Source organism: Salmo salar, chromosome 08 (genome assembly GCF_965601325.2).
Source record: "Salmo salar chromosome 08, fSalSal1, whole genome shotgun sequence".
Taxonomy (NCBI): Eukaryota; Metazoa; Chordata; class Actinopteri; order Salmoniformes; family Salmonidae; genus Salmo; species Salmo salar.
The window spans coordinates 12963274-12981028 of NC_138298.1; the positions used below are offsets into that span (position 1 = coordinate 12963274).

At 42.3% G+C, this 17755-nt stretch overlaps 2 protein-coding genes and 1 pseudogene across 4 annotated transcripts in view; 1 reads left to right on the forward strand and 2 right to left on the reverse strand.

Moving 5' to 3' along the window:
* Window positions 1-1082: 1082 nt before the first annotated feature.
* Window positions 1083-4142, forward strand: LOC106610025 (secreted frizzled-related protein 2). The gene is made up of 3 exons (XM_014209135.3): window positions 1083-1708; window positions 2334-2414; window positions 2579-4142. Exons 1-3 carry the CDS (start codon window positions 1213-1215, stop codon window positions 2881-2883), a joined length of 882 nt encoding a protein of 293 aa, XP_014064610.1. The 5' UTR covers window positions 1083-1212; the 3' UTR covers window positions 2884-4142.
* A 5185-nt stretch (window positions 4143-9327) lies between these two features.
* LOC106609992 (toll-like receptor 2) lies at window positions 9328-12616 on the reverse strand (annotated as a pseudogene).
* A 3231-nt stretch (window positions 12617-15847) lies between these two features.
* Window positions 15848-17755, reverse strand: part of LOC106610024 (transmembrane protein 131-like) — a 125000-nt gene continuing 123092 nt past the window's right edge. For all 3 annotated transcript variants that reach the window (XM_014209132.3, XM_014209134.3, XM_014209131.3), the window contains one exon: window positions 15848-16389. In XM_014209132.3, coding sequence (XP_014064607.1) covers window positions 16072-16389 — 318 coding nt within the window. In that variant the 3' untranslated portion in view covers window positions 15848-16071. The remainder of the gene's footprint in view (window positions 16390-17755) is intronic.

Genomic DNA, 17755 nt, shown 5'->3' on the forward strand with positions numbered 1-17755 from the left:
CCTCTAGGTGAGCGGTTTTTTTTGTTTGCTTATGGCGGAATATCGCTCATTCAATGCTGTCTTAGAGCCAGCCTCTAACTGTGGTGGTATGTAAAACAGCTATGAAAAATACAGGTGAAAACTCTCTAGGTAGGTAGTGTGGTCTACAGCTTATTATGAGATACTCTACATCAGGCGAGCAATAGCTCGAGACTTCCTTACATATCGTGCACCAGCTGTTATTTACAAAAATGCATAGCCCGTCGCCACTTGTCTTACCAGACGCCACTGTTGTTCTATCCTGCCGCCACGACTCCGTGAAGCATAAAATATTACAGTTTTGAATGTCCCGTTGGTAGTTTAATCTTGCCCATAGGTCATCTATTTTATTCTCCAAAGATTGCACGTTTGCTAGCAGAATGGAAGGAAGTGGGGGTTTATTCGATTGCCTACGAATTCTCAGAAGGCAGCCCGCCCTTCGGCCCCTTTTTCTCCGCCGCCTCTTCACACAAATCACGGCGATATGGGTCTGTTTCCGAGAAAGCAGTATATTGTTTGTGTCTGGCTTGTTTTTGCCAGTCCGTGGTGAGTAATAGCAGTCCTGATGTTCAGAAGTTATTTTCTGTTATAAGAGAAGGTAGTGGCATTATGCACAAAATAAGTTATAAAAAAAACGCAAATAAAGAACAAAAAAACACAATCAGTTGGGGACATGCCTTCTTCTCCAGCGCCATTTTTCAAATAAATCTTGGTTTGTATACATATGTTTTTGCTACAATAAGAAATGAAGAATATTGTACACTAGAAATGTACACTAGAAATGAGAAATGAAGAACATTGTACACTAGAAAATATCCCAGTGCCCACTTTCACACATCTTTCTCTGGTGAGCTCTATTGTTTAATTGTTTGTATTCAATTGTAGTAATTGATTTTAATTCCACCCAGACTCAAAATAATTGCTAATGTAACTCTGCCAGTCGAATGTTTACCTGAAACCGAGGAGTGAAACTGGACCAATAGATGAGATCACTTCACGACCCTGACTCCTCCCAAACATGCCCACAAGAAAACCCCATGTTAGGCTACTACATATTCAGAACATTGTCAGTGGTCCTCTACTCATGTAGGCTACTGATGCTGAAGAACACCTGGATGAAGGAATTGCAGCTCGACGTTTCGATTTAAAAAAAAAAAGATTTTAGATCATTTGTATTTTATTTAGGCAACAACTATGAATTACTACACTCTGTCCTTAATATGGGCGATAACATTACCTGCGTGCATGGCCATCCACGGATTATACAATTTCGGTCAGCCCGAGTTATTCTTCAAAAAGAATAACTGCAAGCCCATCCCGGCAAATCTTCTCTTGTGCCATGACATCGAATACACCGAGATGCGCCTCCCGAATCTTCTCGGGCACGAGACCATGAACGAGGTTTTGCAGCAAGCCTCTTCGTGGATTCCACTTGTCCAGAAGCAGTGTCACCCCGATACGAGGAAGTTTCTTTGCTCTCTCTTTGCATCGGTGTGTCTGCACGATTTGGACGAGCCTATCCAGCCGTGCAGGTCGTTGTGCGAGAGCGTCAAACACGGTTGCGCACCGGTGATGTCCGCGTTCGGGTTCCCGTGGCCAGATATGCTTGACTGCGAGCGCTTCCCCAAAGACAATGACCTGTGTATCCCTCCAGCGGGCATCGATTATTTCATGCCAGTCACCAAAGAAGGTAAGGTATTGGCATAATTCGGCTAGACAACACTTCAGTTATTCACAAAATAAACCCCAAATCGATTATATATAACATGTTTAACCAGTTCTGAAAAAATACAGGGCTTTATTATGGCATCATAACAAAAAGTTTAACATTTTGAGTAAGATTTTCATATCATATAGTCTACTGATAAAATAAATAAAGTCAATACAAAAGATGTCTTAGCCTACAATAACATGACACTACAGCAAACAGCCGATGATATATTTTATGTAGTAGCCTATTGAGATCTAACGGAGTAATGTAATGGAGTAATTACATAAAACGTAATAGCCTAAAAGCCATGTTCCTGCAGCTCCATTCCCTCCTAGATTTTCAGAAGAGTGAAAATCAGGTTAATAGTGGGGAGTCTTGTGGAATCCCCTCCTTTTGGGCAGGACCTGTGTTTACTGGGTTGTTTAAACAGCGCGATCTCCACCGGTTACTCCCGAGGATCACTCAACAGTGGAATGTGAGAAAGGATGCATTGAATAGCTTATACTCTTTACACTGTAATATGCTGTATTATGTTATAGTTGATAGAGCACCTGTTGAATTTACAGTGGGAGTATAAAACATCTACTCTCGTTTCTCCTTGAAGTGCCCAGAGTGTGTGACGCCTGCAAGGAAAAGGAGGAAAATGACAATGAAATAGTTGACAACCTGTGCAAAAACGACTTCGGTAAGTCCTACTCCTGAATTCTAAGTAGATGCAGTCTTGTCTTGCTTTTGTAGATATACAAAAGTCGGCTATCTACTGCAGGCCTGTTAGCACCCAGTTTCAAGTCCAGCAAATCGAAACCTTAACCTCCACCTCTTCCTTTCGCCCCTGCCTGCTTTGTGCAGCCCTGAAGATCAAGGTAAAGGAGATCTCCTACATGAACGGCGACACCAAGATCGTGCCCGAGACCAAGAGCAAGACCATCTACAAGCTGAGCGGCGTGACGGAACGCGACCTGCGCAAGACGGTGCTCTGGCTCAAGGATGGCCTGCAGTGCGTGTGCGACGAGATGAACGACATCAACGCCTCCTACCTGGTCATGGGCCAGAAGATGGATGGCCACCTGGTCATCACCTCGCTCAAGCGCTGGCAGCGGGGCCAGCGTGAGTTCAAGAGGATCTCGCGCAGCATCCGCAAGCTGCAGTGCTGAGCGAAGCAAGACTCAAGACCCGATGAGTCTTATCTAAACTCTAAGAGCCGGATCTGGTCCGATCTGGATCTGGTCCGATCTGGATGCAACTAGTTCTCAGTCAGTATTGTTAAACGTCCTGTTTTTAGTACCATGTTTAACACTGCCATAGGCTACTTTTCAACAAGTTTGTTTATTAGGATTTCATTTGATCCATCAATAGTCATAAGATAAAACAAATCACATACACATTACATTAAAATCAAAGACAAACAGGTGTATATTGTAGGTCTACTACACAGTCCCACCTGTAATGTTGGCTGAATATTTCAGTTTTTCTGAAAATATTAAAAATCATTCTTTTCATTTTTTCATTACGCAATGCAGTCTGTTAGGCTACACTTATCCAGACTTGATGATTAGCCTGGATACATTTAGTGCATTGGCCTATCATTAGGTGAGAGGGAGTGTGTGTGGTTACTGTGTGCATGGTGTGATATTGTTTCAGATGTATTCTTTAAGATGATGATGATGATAGTGAGACTAAGGTATGTAATGAAATACAATGTAATGTGCTTTTTTACTTATTATTTTTCTCAAGCAATGAGAGATAGCTGGCTATATTCTCTGCCTTTTAGATACTACTTCCAATGTACCCCTGGCATTGCAAGTTCAGCAGCCCAAAGCAAGGCCCATATCATTTCAGTGACGACAATCAATTATTTGACCCTCTGCAGACAATGGACTATGTCACCTTTTTGTACATGAGCCTCAATACTGCACTGTTTATTTTTCTACCACAATTATTGATTATGAAATATTTTTCTGTTTCAAGCTTTTTCAAGTAAATTCCTTTGACGTTGGTGATCAAATTTTGGACTGCCGTCTACCATGCCATTTCTGTTTCACTCAACTTTTTTTTATGACATTTCTTCTCACTATGACAGCGTGTCTTAGGTACGTTAACTAAGTATATCAGGATTGTATATTAGTGGTCGATTGTGTTTTCATTTTTAGGGGTGAATGCAAAAAAAAAATGCAGCTGTAGTGTGTGTGTGTGTGTAAAATATTGCTTTATATAGTACTCTGTAAATATCCTTGTATTCTTGTACATAGTTTCGGGAGACAGAAGTTGACACGTGAATTCAGATGGTGATATATATATTTTTTAAATTACAACACTAAACATATGCTTGTATAATGTTAATCTGTGAAGTGTAATTCTTATAAGTGATATGCATCTTTTGGTCCCTCTTAATTAAAGGAAACAATTCAAGGAACCTTAAAAATACAAATCTTTGACTAATCAATGGCATGTTTATTAATATGTTGGGAACAGATATGAAGTGAAGACCAGACGCAACCTCTTCAGAACCATTCCATACTGATTGTGTCCTCATTTGTAGACAGGTGTTGATGATCAAAAAACACAATGTGATCTGATCTTCCTGGCCACCTGTGGAGGTAGCAGAGCACGCATTGTGTCTGGATATCTCACAAGTGTAGACAGATCTGGACTGTAAAAACCTCTAAATCATCATTATCCAGCCCTGTAAAGATAACAGGTGGCACCATTGTCTTAAAATGAATACATTCATATTATTTTGAAACAATATCTGTCAAATAATTTGCATACAGAGGGATCACAAAATCTGGTCACAATGCAGAGAAAGTGGACTGATAAAATATACATTTTAGTATAGATGTGTCAAATTGTGATTGGATCATCTTGATCGGATGACGACAACCACATGTGAGCACCAGGTAAAAACTGGGCTAGTGATGTTATGTATCTTGACCACATGAGTTGAGACCACAAAGACTAGCCAAGACCCAGACCAAACCAATATTTTGGGCACTGAGGCCCTGAACAAAATATCTCTTAGGGTAAAATGTATACAATAATGAAGAGCTATCTGCTGGATATATTTCAAAAGAATACAGCTTGTACTACATACCTATATTTATTTTCAAACAAATTAATAACAAACAGGACAAATGTGATAGTGATAAAACAAAAATCCCCAAACTATCAATTTACAGATAAACATCTTTTCAGAATATGTGACCCATGGGGGGATCAAAACCATATTAATAAGAGTTAGGAAAATGACTAATCAGTTTAGAGAAAGGAATGGTTTAATACAAATCTTGACCAAGCATTCATATCATTTCAATTGATTGGTCATGATTTGGAAAGGCACACACCTGTCTATATAAGGTCCCACAGTTGACGGTGCATTTCAGAGCAAAAACCAAGCCATGAGGTTGAAGGAATTGTCCATAGCGCTCGGAGTCAGGATTAGATCGAGGCACAGATCTGGGGAAGGGTACCACAACATTTCTGTAGCATTGAAGGTCCCCAAGAACACAGTGGCCTCCATCATTCTTAAATGGAAGAAGTTTGGTACCACCATGACTCTTCCTAGAGCTGGCCACCCGGCCAAACTGAGCAATCGGGGGAGAAGTGCAATGGCCAGGGAGGTGACCAAGAACCCAATGCTCACTCTGAAAGAGCTCTAGAGTTCCTCTGTGGAGATTGGATAACCTTCTAGAAGGACAACCATCTCTGCAGCAGTCCACTAATCAGGCCTTTATGGTAGAGTGGCCAGACAGAAGCCACTCTTCGGCACGACAGCCCGCTTGGAGTTTTCCAAAAGCCACTTAAAGACTCCCAGGACCATGCTGTGGGGATGTTTTCAGCGGCAGGGACTGGGAGACTAGTCAGGATCGAGAGAAAGATGAACGGATCAAAGTAAAACCTGCTCCAGAGCGCTCAGGACCTCAGACTGGGGCAAAGGTTCAACTTCCAACAGGGTTACGACCCTAAGCACACAGCCAAGACAACGCAGTAGTGGCTTCGGGACAAGTCTCTGAATGTCCTTGAGTGGCCTAGTCAGAGCCCAGACTTGAACCCGATCAAACATCTCTGGAGAGACCTGAAAATAGCTGTGCAGCGACACTCCCCATCCAATCTGGCAGCTTGAGAGGATCTGCAGAGAAGAACAGGAGAAACTCCCCAAATACAGGTGTGCCACGCTTGTTGCGTCATACCCAAGAAGACTCGAGGCTGTAATCAAAGGTGCTTCAACAAAGTACTGAGTAAAGGGTATGAATACTTATGTAAATGTGATAGTTTTTTTCCTAAAAACCTGTTTTTGCTTTGTCATTATGGGGTATTGTGTGTAGATTTATGAGGTAAAAAAACGATTTAATCAATTTTAAAATAAGGCTGTAACGTAACAAAACGTGGAAAAATTCAAGGGGTCTGAATACTTTCTGAATGCACGGTAATGAATATGAATTCAGAGGGCAAAAAATATAAAATATTAAAGCATTAGACCTCTCAATAAAGGCTTGAATCCAAACTGGTTCTCTAGCAGATTGGTAACAATGGCTCAACCAGTGTTCAAGAATGGCCTTCTTTTTTTTTTAAACGAATTCTCCAAAATATTGCTATTTCTAAAATGTGTCCGTAAAATGTATATAGTGTGTATCAGCAGGAAGTAAAAGCCTAAGTATTGTTCTGTCCAAAAAATTTATCCATGCTTTTGTTACTTCTAGGTTGGACTACTGCAATGCTCTACTTTCCGGCTACCCGGATAAAGCACTAAATAAACTTCAGTTAGTGCTAAATACGGCTGCTAGAATCCTGACTAGAACCAAAACATTTGATCACATTACTCCAGTGCTAGCCTCCCGACACTGGCTTCCTGTTAAGGCAAGGGCTGATTTCAAGGTTTTACTGCTAACCTACAAAGCATTACATGGGCTTGCTCCTACCCATCTTTCCGATTTGGTCCTGCCGTACATACCTACACGTACGCTACGGTCACAAGACGCAGGCCTCCTAATTGTCCCTAGAATTTCTAAGCAAACAGCTGGAGGCAGGGCTTTCTCCTATAGAGCTCCATTTTTATGGAATGGTCTGCCTACCCATGTGAGAGACGCAGACTCAGTCTCAACCTTTAAGTCTTTACTGAAGACTCATCTCTTCAGTAGGTCCTATGATTAAGTGTAGTCTTGCCCAGGAGTGTGAAGGTGAACGGCATGGCTCTGGAGCAACGAACCGCCCTTGCTGTCTCTGCCTGGCCGGTTCCCCTCTCTCCACTGGGATTCTCTGACTCTAACCCTATTACAGGGGCTGAGTCACTGGCTTACTGGTGTTCTTCCATGCCGTCCCTAGGAGGGATGCGTCACTTGAGTGGGTTGAGTCACTGACGTGTTCTTCCTGTCTGGGTTGGCGCCCCCCCCTTGGGTTGTGCCATGGCGGAGATCTTTGTGGGCTATACTCGGCCTTGTCTCAGGATGGTAAGTTGGTGGTTGGAGATATCCCTCTAGTGGTGTGGGGGCTGTGCTTTGGCAAAGTGGGTGGGGTTATATCCTGCCTGTTTGGCCCTGTCCGGGGGTATCTTCGGATGGGGCCACAGTGTCTCCTGACCCCTCCCGTCTCAGCCTCCAGTATTTATGCTGCAGTAGTTTATGTGTTGGGGGGCTAGGGTCAGTCTGTTACATCTGGAGTATTTCTCTTATCTTATCCGGTGTCCTGTGTGAATTTAAATATGCTCTCTCTAATTCACTCTTTCTTTCTTCCTCTCTCTCGGAGGACCTGAGCCCTAGGACCATGCCTCAGGACTACCTGGCATGATGACTCCTTGCTGTCCCCAGTCCACCTGGCCGTGCTGCTGCTCCAGTTTCAACTGTTCCGCCTGCGGCTATGGAACCCTGACCTGTTCACCGGACGTGCTACCTGCCAAAGACCTGCTGTTTTCAACTCTCTAGAGACAGCAGGAGCGGTAGAGATACTCTCAAAGATCGGCTATGAAAAAGCCAACTGACATTTACTCTTGATGCTGACTTGTTGCACCGTCAACAACTACTATGATTATTATTATTTGACCATGCTGGTCATTTATGAACATTTGAACATCTTGGCCATGTTCTGTTATAATCTCCACCCGGCACAGCCAGAAGAGGACTGTCCACCCCTCATAGCCTGGTTCCTCTCTAGGTTTCTTCCTAGGTTTTGGCCGTTCTAGGGAGTTTTTCCTAGCCACCGTGCTTCTACACCTGCATTGCTTGCTGTTTGGGGTTTTAGGCTGGGTTTCTGTACAGCACTTTGAGATATCAGCTGATGTAAGAAGGGCTATATAAATAAATGTGATTTGATTTGTCCATTAGTCTACTCCAATTAGGGGAGGGATGGTAGGGTTAAGGGAAAATAATAAAGAAGGAAAATACATAAAAATATATATATTTCCCCCAAAATATGTGGGAGATTGGAAATTATGCAGCTAATTACATTGATAGAATCCACAATCTATCTGCAATATTAAAGCTGATGTACCCCCTAAAATAAATATATATATATATATACACAAAAAAAGACAAAATACTGACCAAGCATACCAATTGCATTTTGCCTCCTTATGATCACTGTAGACTAATGTGAAACAATATGGCAGAAAACTGATAATCATAGCAACATGTCAGGGATTTAAACTAACCCTTGGTAGGTCTTGCATGACCACTAGTGGTAGATAAGAGATTTTAACACACTGCAACTGAGATCAAGGTAAGCAAGTTTGCTCTAAAATGCAGGTGCTGAGGACAGTGCAACCAGGATTATGGAAACTAGGTTTAGCACCTACATTTCTTACTTGATATAAACGTATTCAGAATTGAGGTCAATAAAGAGTTGATAGGGGTAAAGAGTGATTGATTGGGATTGAGCCTGCCTAGGTTGTAAGGTCAGAGAGGAAGAGGCAAAACGAAAGGGCCCAAAATCTGTCCACGTTGCGAGGATCATTCATTAGCAAATTACAAGTTTTTGTATGGGGGGCAACGAGAGATTGACGAATTTAGTCATGATAAAAATGAATTTCTAGTTTGATGGCTTATTTGATCTAATAGAGGTTCCGTAATGCTTAGGTTGTCACGGGTGTACTGATTTAAAAGTATGATGCACGTGACATCCTGGCAACTTGAGAAAAAATACTTTAAATTGGAGTTGTCATTGTTGAAATTCGAGACGGCCAATGAATCAACTTTGTTCCCAAGTAATTTCAATGAAATTACGTTGAACAAACGTGGAATAGACGTTGAATTGAAGTCTGTGCTCAGTGGGAGGTGGTTGATGTCAACACCCCTCATCTAATATTCAAATAACAAGATGTATCCACAAATCCAGAGAGGAATAAACGTGAGCTTGACAGCCCGACGTTCCGCTCTGTGGACAACAAATCCCATTGTTTGGATGGAGACACCCGCATTTCCTCATTATATCCAGTATCTCTGGTAGGGTTCAAAACATTATCTCCCATTTTTTTGCCTACAGAACACTACCCTGAATTGCATAGATGCACCTTTTAATAAACAAAACATTTCACATTAAGGAAATTCCATTGTTTCAAATAACAGCAGCACAGCAATAGCATACCTACATTTTCACTCCAAATGTATTTTTCATGCTTTCTGCTCAGGTCTTTGTATTGACACTTTTAGACTTTGCCAAAACTCAGTTCACTGGTTGTCATCTTCTGGCCATTCCAGGTAGGTCCTAGAGTTCATGACCTTTCACAGCTTACGGAACCTTTTGGGGATGGTTTCCTTGGCAATGGGCTCCAGCAGTTTCAACGCGGCCCTGTCATTGTTTCATCAAACAGTCGGAAGTGGGAATAGTCCAGCTCGTACCCACACCAATAGCTCCTTACAAAGTTCTGGGAGAGGACAAAGAGTGTCCTGTGGCTCTTCTCTATGGTGTCCATGATGTTGTCCAAGATCCACCCACCAGGCAGGAAGTCCCTCTTGTGGAGGTAGATCTGTAATGGCTGTTGCACTTGCTCAAGCTCTGGGACCAGATGCTCCTCCTCCCACCCAGATCTCTCTCACTATTGGTTACAAAGACATCGTAGCCAACGGTCGTCTCTCTTGAGAACTGGCCTCCTCAGCCAAACCCAGGTAATTTTTAGGTACCACAGGGCATCACAGTTGTAACAGAGACATCCAGACACAGGAAAGACCATGAGAATGCTAGTGCAAAGAAGGGACAGGAATAATGTTGCATGGCACTCAAACACTGATAGCCGAGCGTCTACGATGGGCATCCCTCTCACCGCGTCAGGTGACTCGCATACATAGGCCCCAGATCCATCTAGTAAGGTGAGTAGATGACCCATGTCATCTTGCATGAAAGCCACAGTCACACGAACATACGAATGTGTTGGTACCAGCCTCCAGAACCCTTAGTTTGTTGTATCCCTCCAAGTCATCACATCTAAAGGAGCAAAGGGAATTGTTGCGAATGGAGAGAACCTCCAGACAAAGATACAACTTTCCATCCCTCAAACTCAAGATCTTGTTGCCAGAGAAGTACAACTCAGTAAGGAGAGGAAGTTCAATGTTTAACAGCGTCAGGTCATTGTCGCTTAAATCAAGAACGTGCAAACTCTTCGGAAGGCAAAGGGTTGCCTTTGTTAAGTGGGAGGACGAGAGGTTCAGTAAGCTGACACTTGGAGGCCAGACGCAGCTGTCAAGTATGCTACGGAAAACATTCGAACTCAAGTCGATGGTGGTCAACTTGTCCAGTTTCGTGAAAAGGTGATTGTTGAAGGATTGCAGATTGTGTCTGCTGACGTCCAGGGTCCTAAGCCCCCAAAGTACACCCTTGCCATAGCACAGCATCTCTTGCATTGTCTGATCATTGAATAGGTTTACACTAATGTCCATACTCCAGCCTGGAAACATCCTCAGAGGTTACACAAGGAGTGGTGTGAACTATACTATTGATCACCGATAATTTTCGCAGCACTTGTAGAATAGGTACCAGACAAAAGATGGCAGGGAAATTATAGAATTGAGGAATATCTACATTTTTAAGAAAAGCAGTCTCTGGGTATTTTTGGTATTTTATTAGGATCCTCATTAGCTGTTGCAAAAGCAGCAGCTACTCTTCCTGGGGTCCACACAAAAAATCCTGAAACATGATACAGAATGACATAATACAGAACATTAATAGACAAGAACAGCTCAAGGACAGAACTACATAAAACATTTTAAAAGGCACACATAGCCTACATATCAATGTATACACACAAACTATCTAGGTCAAATAGGGGAGAGGCGTTGTGCCGTTTGATGTTGCTTTATCTGTTTTTTGAAACCAGGTTTGCTGTTTATTTGAGCAATACGAGATAGAAGTTCCATGCAATAAGGGCTCTATATAATAATGTACGCTTTCTTGAATTTCTTATGGATTTGGGGACTGTGACAAGACTTCTGGTGGCATAAGTGTGTGTGTCAGAGCTGTGTGTATGTTGACTATGCAAACAATTTGGGATTTTCAACTAATTGTTTCTTATAAAAAGAAGAAGTGATGCAGTCAGTCTCTCCTCAACTCTTAGCCAAGAGAGACTGGCATGCATAGGTGAGGCTGGTCTCCACTGCCCCAATGGCCAGTCAGAATAAATGTGGAAACCTCCACCTCAATATAGGACAGCATTGAGTTTCAATAAAAGCTATGTCGAAAACACTCACATCTCTACGAACAATGTTTCTCACACCTTTGTATTTTACTGCCCAAAATGCCCCCCATTATCAATGCTTTGTGAATCTGTATCTGTGAAAATTAATGTTGTGTTGGGAAACCATGGATCAACTACATTCAGTCGCAGGCCTATTTTATCTTTAGTGGACGGTAGGGGGCCGGAACATAATTACAAATAATTTGTAGACTGCAAATTGACCGCAAGAAGCCCAAACATATGTTTGACAAAAAAATATTCATTTTAAACCTTGGTTACATTTGTACACAACAGGTGTCTCTATTATGAGTGCGAATACTTGGGAACAGATATCTTAAATGAAAATCACTTGGAGCTGACTGGTGTTTTTCCAGTCTTCTATGTGCTCAAAAAACTTGAGGGGGCAAATAAAACCACCCACAGGCAAAATTTGGGGAACACTGTTGTAAATCAAGAAAATGTTTCTCTAAAATTGATTGTTTAGACAAAGTGTTACACTGCCAACAGGTCCAATTTTCTCTAAACGCCCATTTTTATAGACTTCTAGAGCACTGACATGGAACACAAGCACCTCAAGATTGCTCAAGAAATCTTTCTTCCCATCCCTGTGTGTGTCCACTGATGGATGGGGCTGGAGAAATGTAACCACTCAAATTCATAGACATGAAAATAAGCATTTAAAATGGTTATTCATAAAAGTGTGACCAATTATTCAAATTATAATAACTAGGTTTTAAGATATAACATACAGCTATTGAACTATACAAGAGCTATACAACAGTTTATTAGGTACACCCATCTAGTACTGGGTCAGACACCCCTTAGCCTCCAAAACAGCCTGAATTCTTCAGGGCATGTACATGTTGCTCCATTGTTATCAAGGGACCTAACGTGTGCCAGGAAAAAACATTCCCCACACCATTACACCACCAGCCTGTACCGTTGACACCAGGCAGAATGTGGCCATGGTCTCATGCTGTTTACTCCAAGTCCTGACTCTGCCAACAACATGACGCAACAGGAAGCGGGATTCATCAGACCAGGCAATTTTTTTCCACTCCTCAATTGCCCAATTGGTGATCGCGTGCCAACTGGAGCCGCTTCTTCTTGTTTTTAGCTGATAGGAGTGGAACCCGGTGTGGTCTTCTGCTGCAATAGCACATCCATGACAAGGACTGACGAGTTCTATACTCCAAGATGCCGTTCTACACACCACTGTTGTACTGCGCCATTATTTACCCGTTTGTGGTCAGCCTGTTAGCTTGTACGATTCTTTCCATTCTCCTTCGACCGCTCATCAACGAGCTGTTTTCGTCCACAGGACTGCCACTGACTATGTTTTTAGTTTTCGCATCATTCTTGGTAAACCCTTGACACTGTCATACGTGAAAAGTCCAGGAGGCCGGACGTTTCTGAGATGTTGGACCCGGTGTGCCTGGCACTAAGTCGCTTAGGTCACTCCTTTTCCCCAATCGAACAGTAACTGAATGCCTCAATGTCTTTCAGCCTGCTTTATGTAGCAAGCCACTGCCACGGGACTCGCCGTCTGTAGGAGCGAAACATGTTCCTAATAAACTGGAAATACAACTATGACAATTATTTTTAAATGATTAGAACTTGAGAAATGTAGAGCAAAATAAATCACTAGGTTCCTTGATTCAAACAAACATAAGAGTGGTCCGTCTTCTAAAATGTGTTCTGAGTCTCCCTTACTGGTCAGTGAGAATTTGACTGTCCCAAATTCCCTTGGAGCCTCTGTTCCTGCAAGCAATATACTGTCCATTGGAATGGCGTGGCGTGGCGTAGCGTTTGGCCGTAGCAAGGAGTTTGGGTAGCCAGGCAAATTATGCCAAATAGTGAGCATAATGTAGTATTTCCCTTTTCTCTGTCCAATAATACATATGGAACAGTACATTGAGTCAAAAGAGGAAGTGAAGCCAGAGTGAAACATGGGGACTGGTTTTATCAAGTATTATTTCAGATGTATACTGAACAAAAATATAAACCCAACATGTAAAGTGTTGGTCCCATGTTTCATGAGCTGAAATAAAAGATCCGAGAAATGTTCCATCTGCACAAAAAGCTTTTTTCTAAAATGTTTTGCATAAATGTGTTTACATCCCTGTTAGTGAGCATTTTGTCCTTTGCCAAGATAACCCATTCACCTGACAGGTGTGGCGTATCAAGAAGCTGATTAAAAAGCATGATCATTACACAGGTGCACCTTGTGGTGGGGACAATAAAAGACCTCCACATCGTCTAAGACCAACCACCCAGACAGCTGATGAAACAGGAGTATTTCTGTCTGTAATAAAGCCCTTTTGTGTGGAAAAACTCATTCAGATTGTCTGGGCCTGCCTCCCAAGTGGGTGGACTTGGCTCCCAAGGGGTGGGCTTATGCCCTCCCAGACCCACCCATGGCTGCACCCGTGCCGTCACGTGAAATCCATAGATTAGGGCCTTCTGAATGTATTTAAATTGACTGATTTCGTTATATGAACTTGAAATTGTTACATGTTGTGTTTATTTTTGTTCAGTATAGTTCAGTTCGTGGTCGAAGATCAACAACGAATATCCTCATCCTAGAATCTTAAAAATGGGACTTTTATAAACATACTTTTAATTGATTGATATCAATTGTGCACAGTAATTTGAATCAATTGATTACTTGGTTTGGTCTATATTTCACTTAGTTTCACTGTATATTATTAGGTCATCACCTGTTGTACAGTCGTGGCCAAATGTTTTTAGAATTACACAAATATTAAAGTCTGCTGCCTCAGTTTGTATGATGGCAATTTGCATATACTCCAGAATGTTACGAAGAGTGATCAGATAAATTGCAATTAATTGAAAAGTACCTCTTTGCCATGCAAATGAACTGAATCCCCTAAAAACATTTCCACTGCATTTCAGCCCTGCCACAAAAGGACCAGCTGACATGTCAGTGATTCTCTCGTTAACACAGGTGTGAGTTGACAAGGACAAGGCTGGAGATCACTCTGTCATGCTGATTGAGTTCGAATAACAGAATGGAAGCTTCAAAAGGAGGGTGGTGCTTGGAATCATTGTTCTTCCTCTGTCAACCATGTTTACCTGCAAGGAAACACGTGCCGTCATCATTGCTTTGCACAAAAAGGGCTTCACAGCCAAGGATATTGCTGCCAGTAAGATTGCACCTAAATCAACCATTTATCGGATCATCAAGAACTTCAAGGAGAGCGGTTCAATTGTTGTGAAGGCGGCTTCAGGGCGCCCAAGGAAGTCCAGCAAGCGCCAGGACCGTCTCCTAAAGTTGATTCAGCTGCGGGATCGGGGCACCACCAGTACAGAGCTTGCTCAGGAATGGCAGCAGGCAGGTGTGAGTGCATCTGCACGCACAGTGAGGTGAAAACTTTTGGAGGATGGCCTGGTGTCAAGAAGGGCAGCAAAGAAGCCACTTCTCTCCAGGAAAAACATCAAGGACAGACTGATATTCTGCAAAAGGTACAGGGATTGGACTGCTAAGGACGGGGGTAAAGTCATTTTCTCTGATGAATCCCCTTTCCGATTGTTTGGGGCATCTGGAAAAAAGCTTGTCCGGAGAAGACAAGGTGAGCGCTACCATCAGTCCTGTGTCATGCCAACATAAAGCATCCTGAGACCATTCATGTCTCAGGATGGGGTTGCTTCTCAGCCAAGGGAGTGGGCTCACTCACAATGTTGCCTAAGAACACAGTCATGAATAAAGAATGGTACCAACACATCCTCCGAGAGCAACTTCTTCCAACCATCAAGGAACAGTTTCGTGACAAACAATGCCTTTTTCCAGCATGATGGAGCACCTTGCCATTAGGAAAAAGTGATAACTAAGTGGCTCGGGGAACAAAACATTGATATTTTGGGTCCATGGCCAGGAAACTCCCCAGACCATAATCCCATTGAGAACTTGTGGTCAATCCTCAAGAGGCAGGTGGACAAACAAAAACCCACAAATTCTGACAAACTCCAAGCATTGATTATGCAAGAATGGGCTGCCATCAGTCAGTATGTGGCCCAGAAGTTAATTGACAGCATGCCAGGGCAGATTGCAGAGGACTTGAAAAAGAAGGGTCAACACTGCAAATATTGACTCTTTGCATCAACTTCATGTAATTGTCAATTAAAGCCTTTGACACTTATGAAATGCTTGTAATTATACTTCAGTATTCCATAGTAACATCCGACAAAAATATCTAAAGACACTGAAGCAGCAAACTTTGAGGAAATTAATATTTGTGTCATTCTCAAAACTTTTGGCCACGACTGTACATTTGAATTCTGTGACATTTTCTGGTTATAATTGTTTTTGTAAAGCGATTTAAACTGCTGTATGAATGTGATTTTGATGGATGGCAAAGATAACAAGCTTATATGGTCCCTCGGTTACTGCCATATTCTAAATAGTTGTAGCGTGGGGGACAAAGCGCAAACAAGACATCAAGTACAAAACTTTTAAATTTTTTTTATTTTCTATGATCAAAACATCTAGAAAAATATACAACAAATGCTTAACTTTTCACAACATTGAACGTTTGAAAAAAAGGAACATAAAAGTAAAGGAATATTCACATTTCTTCCCCATTATCGATAAAAGCACATTCATTTCTTGTTCCTTTATTTTATAGCATCGTTTTTGTTTGTCGTTGTTGGTTATGCCAGGTTTTTATTAAACGTCGCCGCAGTAGCCCGAGTCGTTGGACAGCTGTGAGTTTGAGCTGCGGTTGGATGAGGAGTTCCAAATGTCCAGGTTCATGTGGGGGCCGAAGGGGTTGAAGCTGGAGTACTGCTTGGGGCGGCACATGCCCCCAGGCTCCCGGTTGAAGGGGGCGTGAGGTGGGGTGATGGGGCAGACAGGGGACACCGGGTTCATGGGGACCGAGCGCTCTGGCTGGAAGTGGCTTTGGTATGGCTCACTCTGGGGGGTCCAGATGGAACCGAACAGACTGGACATGGGGGACAGGCTCCTGGTGCCGGGGAAATATGGCTAAGGGGGAAACAGAGTGAGAGAAACAAAATCTGGTTTAGAAAAGATTAAATGTTGCTGGACACTTCATTGATGGCAAAAATCTAAAAGTAAAGTTTATGAGAAGCTGTGTTTGAATTCCTATACACACAATGTTCCCTCTAGAACTGTTGCCATTTTTAACCATTTCATGTGTCTGAAGGTACAAACTCTGCGTTCCCAGCAGGCCCAAAGAGAAAATCAAGTGCACAATAGGTCTACCGCTGGCCAATCGGATGGCACAGATGACCGTGTCTGCAGTAACGTAGCAGGCATAAAAGAAAGCTACAGTAAAGTTGATACTGTGAGACTTCAAAACGAGATTTAAAAAACCACTAGAGAGACTGTCAATGAATACAGCAAAGAGATTATGTTTTTATGAGTGAGTTTTATAAGCCATAAAATACACGTTCTTCCTATTTCCACTCAGCGCTACAACAAGCACTGCAACAGTAATGAATGAGTAGGAAAGTGCATATATAGGCTTGCGTTGTTATTATTTGTGGCTTGGGTATTTTTTAATATCGAGGAATATTTCCCTTTCTCTGTTCATAGGAGTAACAAATTTGAGCATGGGGCAGAAATAATGCGGTGCGACTCAGGTTTGGCCATCATCTGGAAGACGGTGTCCCTTTATGGTCAGTGTCAGTGGAGGAAAGGGAGAGCTGAGGGATGTTGAGAGGCAGATTTTCAGTCTGCTGCTCTCTCCCTCCGCTGAGACAGATGCAGGCACCATAAGCCCAGTAAATCTTTTTATAAAAAAGCTAATTATTTAAACGTATGCTCACTCAGCTGTGCTTCACAAGTAATACAACAACGGATCTATTACTGATGTGATCATATAGCCTACCTCAAATGTTGAATTATAATTTTTTTAAATGGGCCGAACAACAATTGCAAGGCAATTCAAGCAAAGCCAATATTCGGTCATAACATATTGTTATGTGGTAGGCCTACACTATAGCTTACAGCACAAAACTCATTGCTACAGTACGGTTTTAAATTGGGTAATGTTGCATAGGCTTACGTTTTGTAAATCATGTTAAAAAAAAAAATCGGAGCGGTAGATCTCAGCTTGCATTTTGACACAAATTAATCTTGACAGTGATCACTGTTCTAGTTTTTCCTGTTAACACTATCAACGTTTCCCTTTACTGTGGCAATTGTGATCGAATCAACACAATATTAGCCACTTTCAGTGCAACATACTGAAACTATGCAAGAGATTTTGTTGTAGCAGAACACATTGGAGTGGGATTCTATTGCATTGATACGCACTACTCCGCCCGTACTCTACACAGACCGGTGCGGGACAAACAAATCAGAGCTGCAGTAGGCCTATATGCAA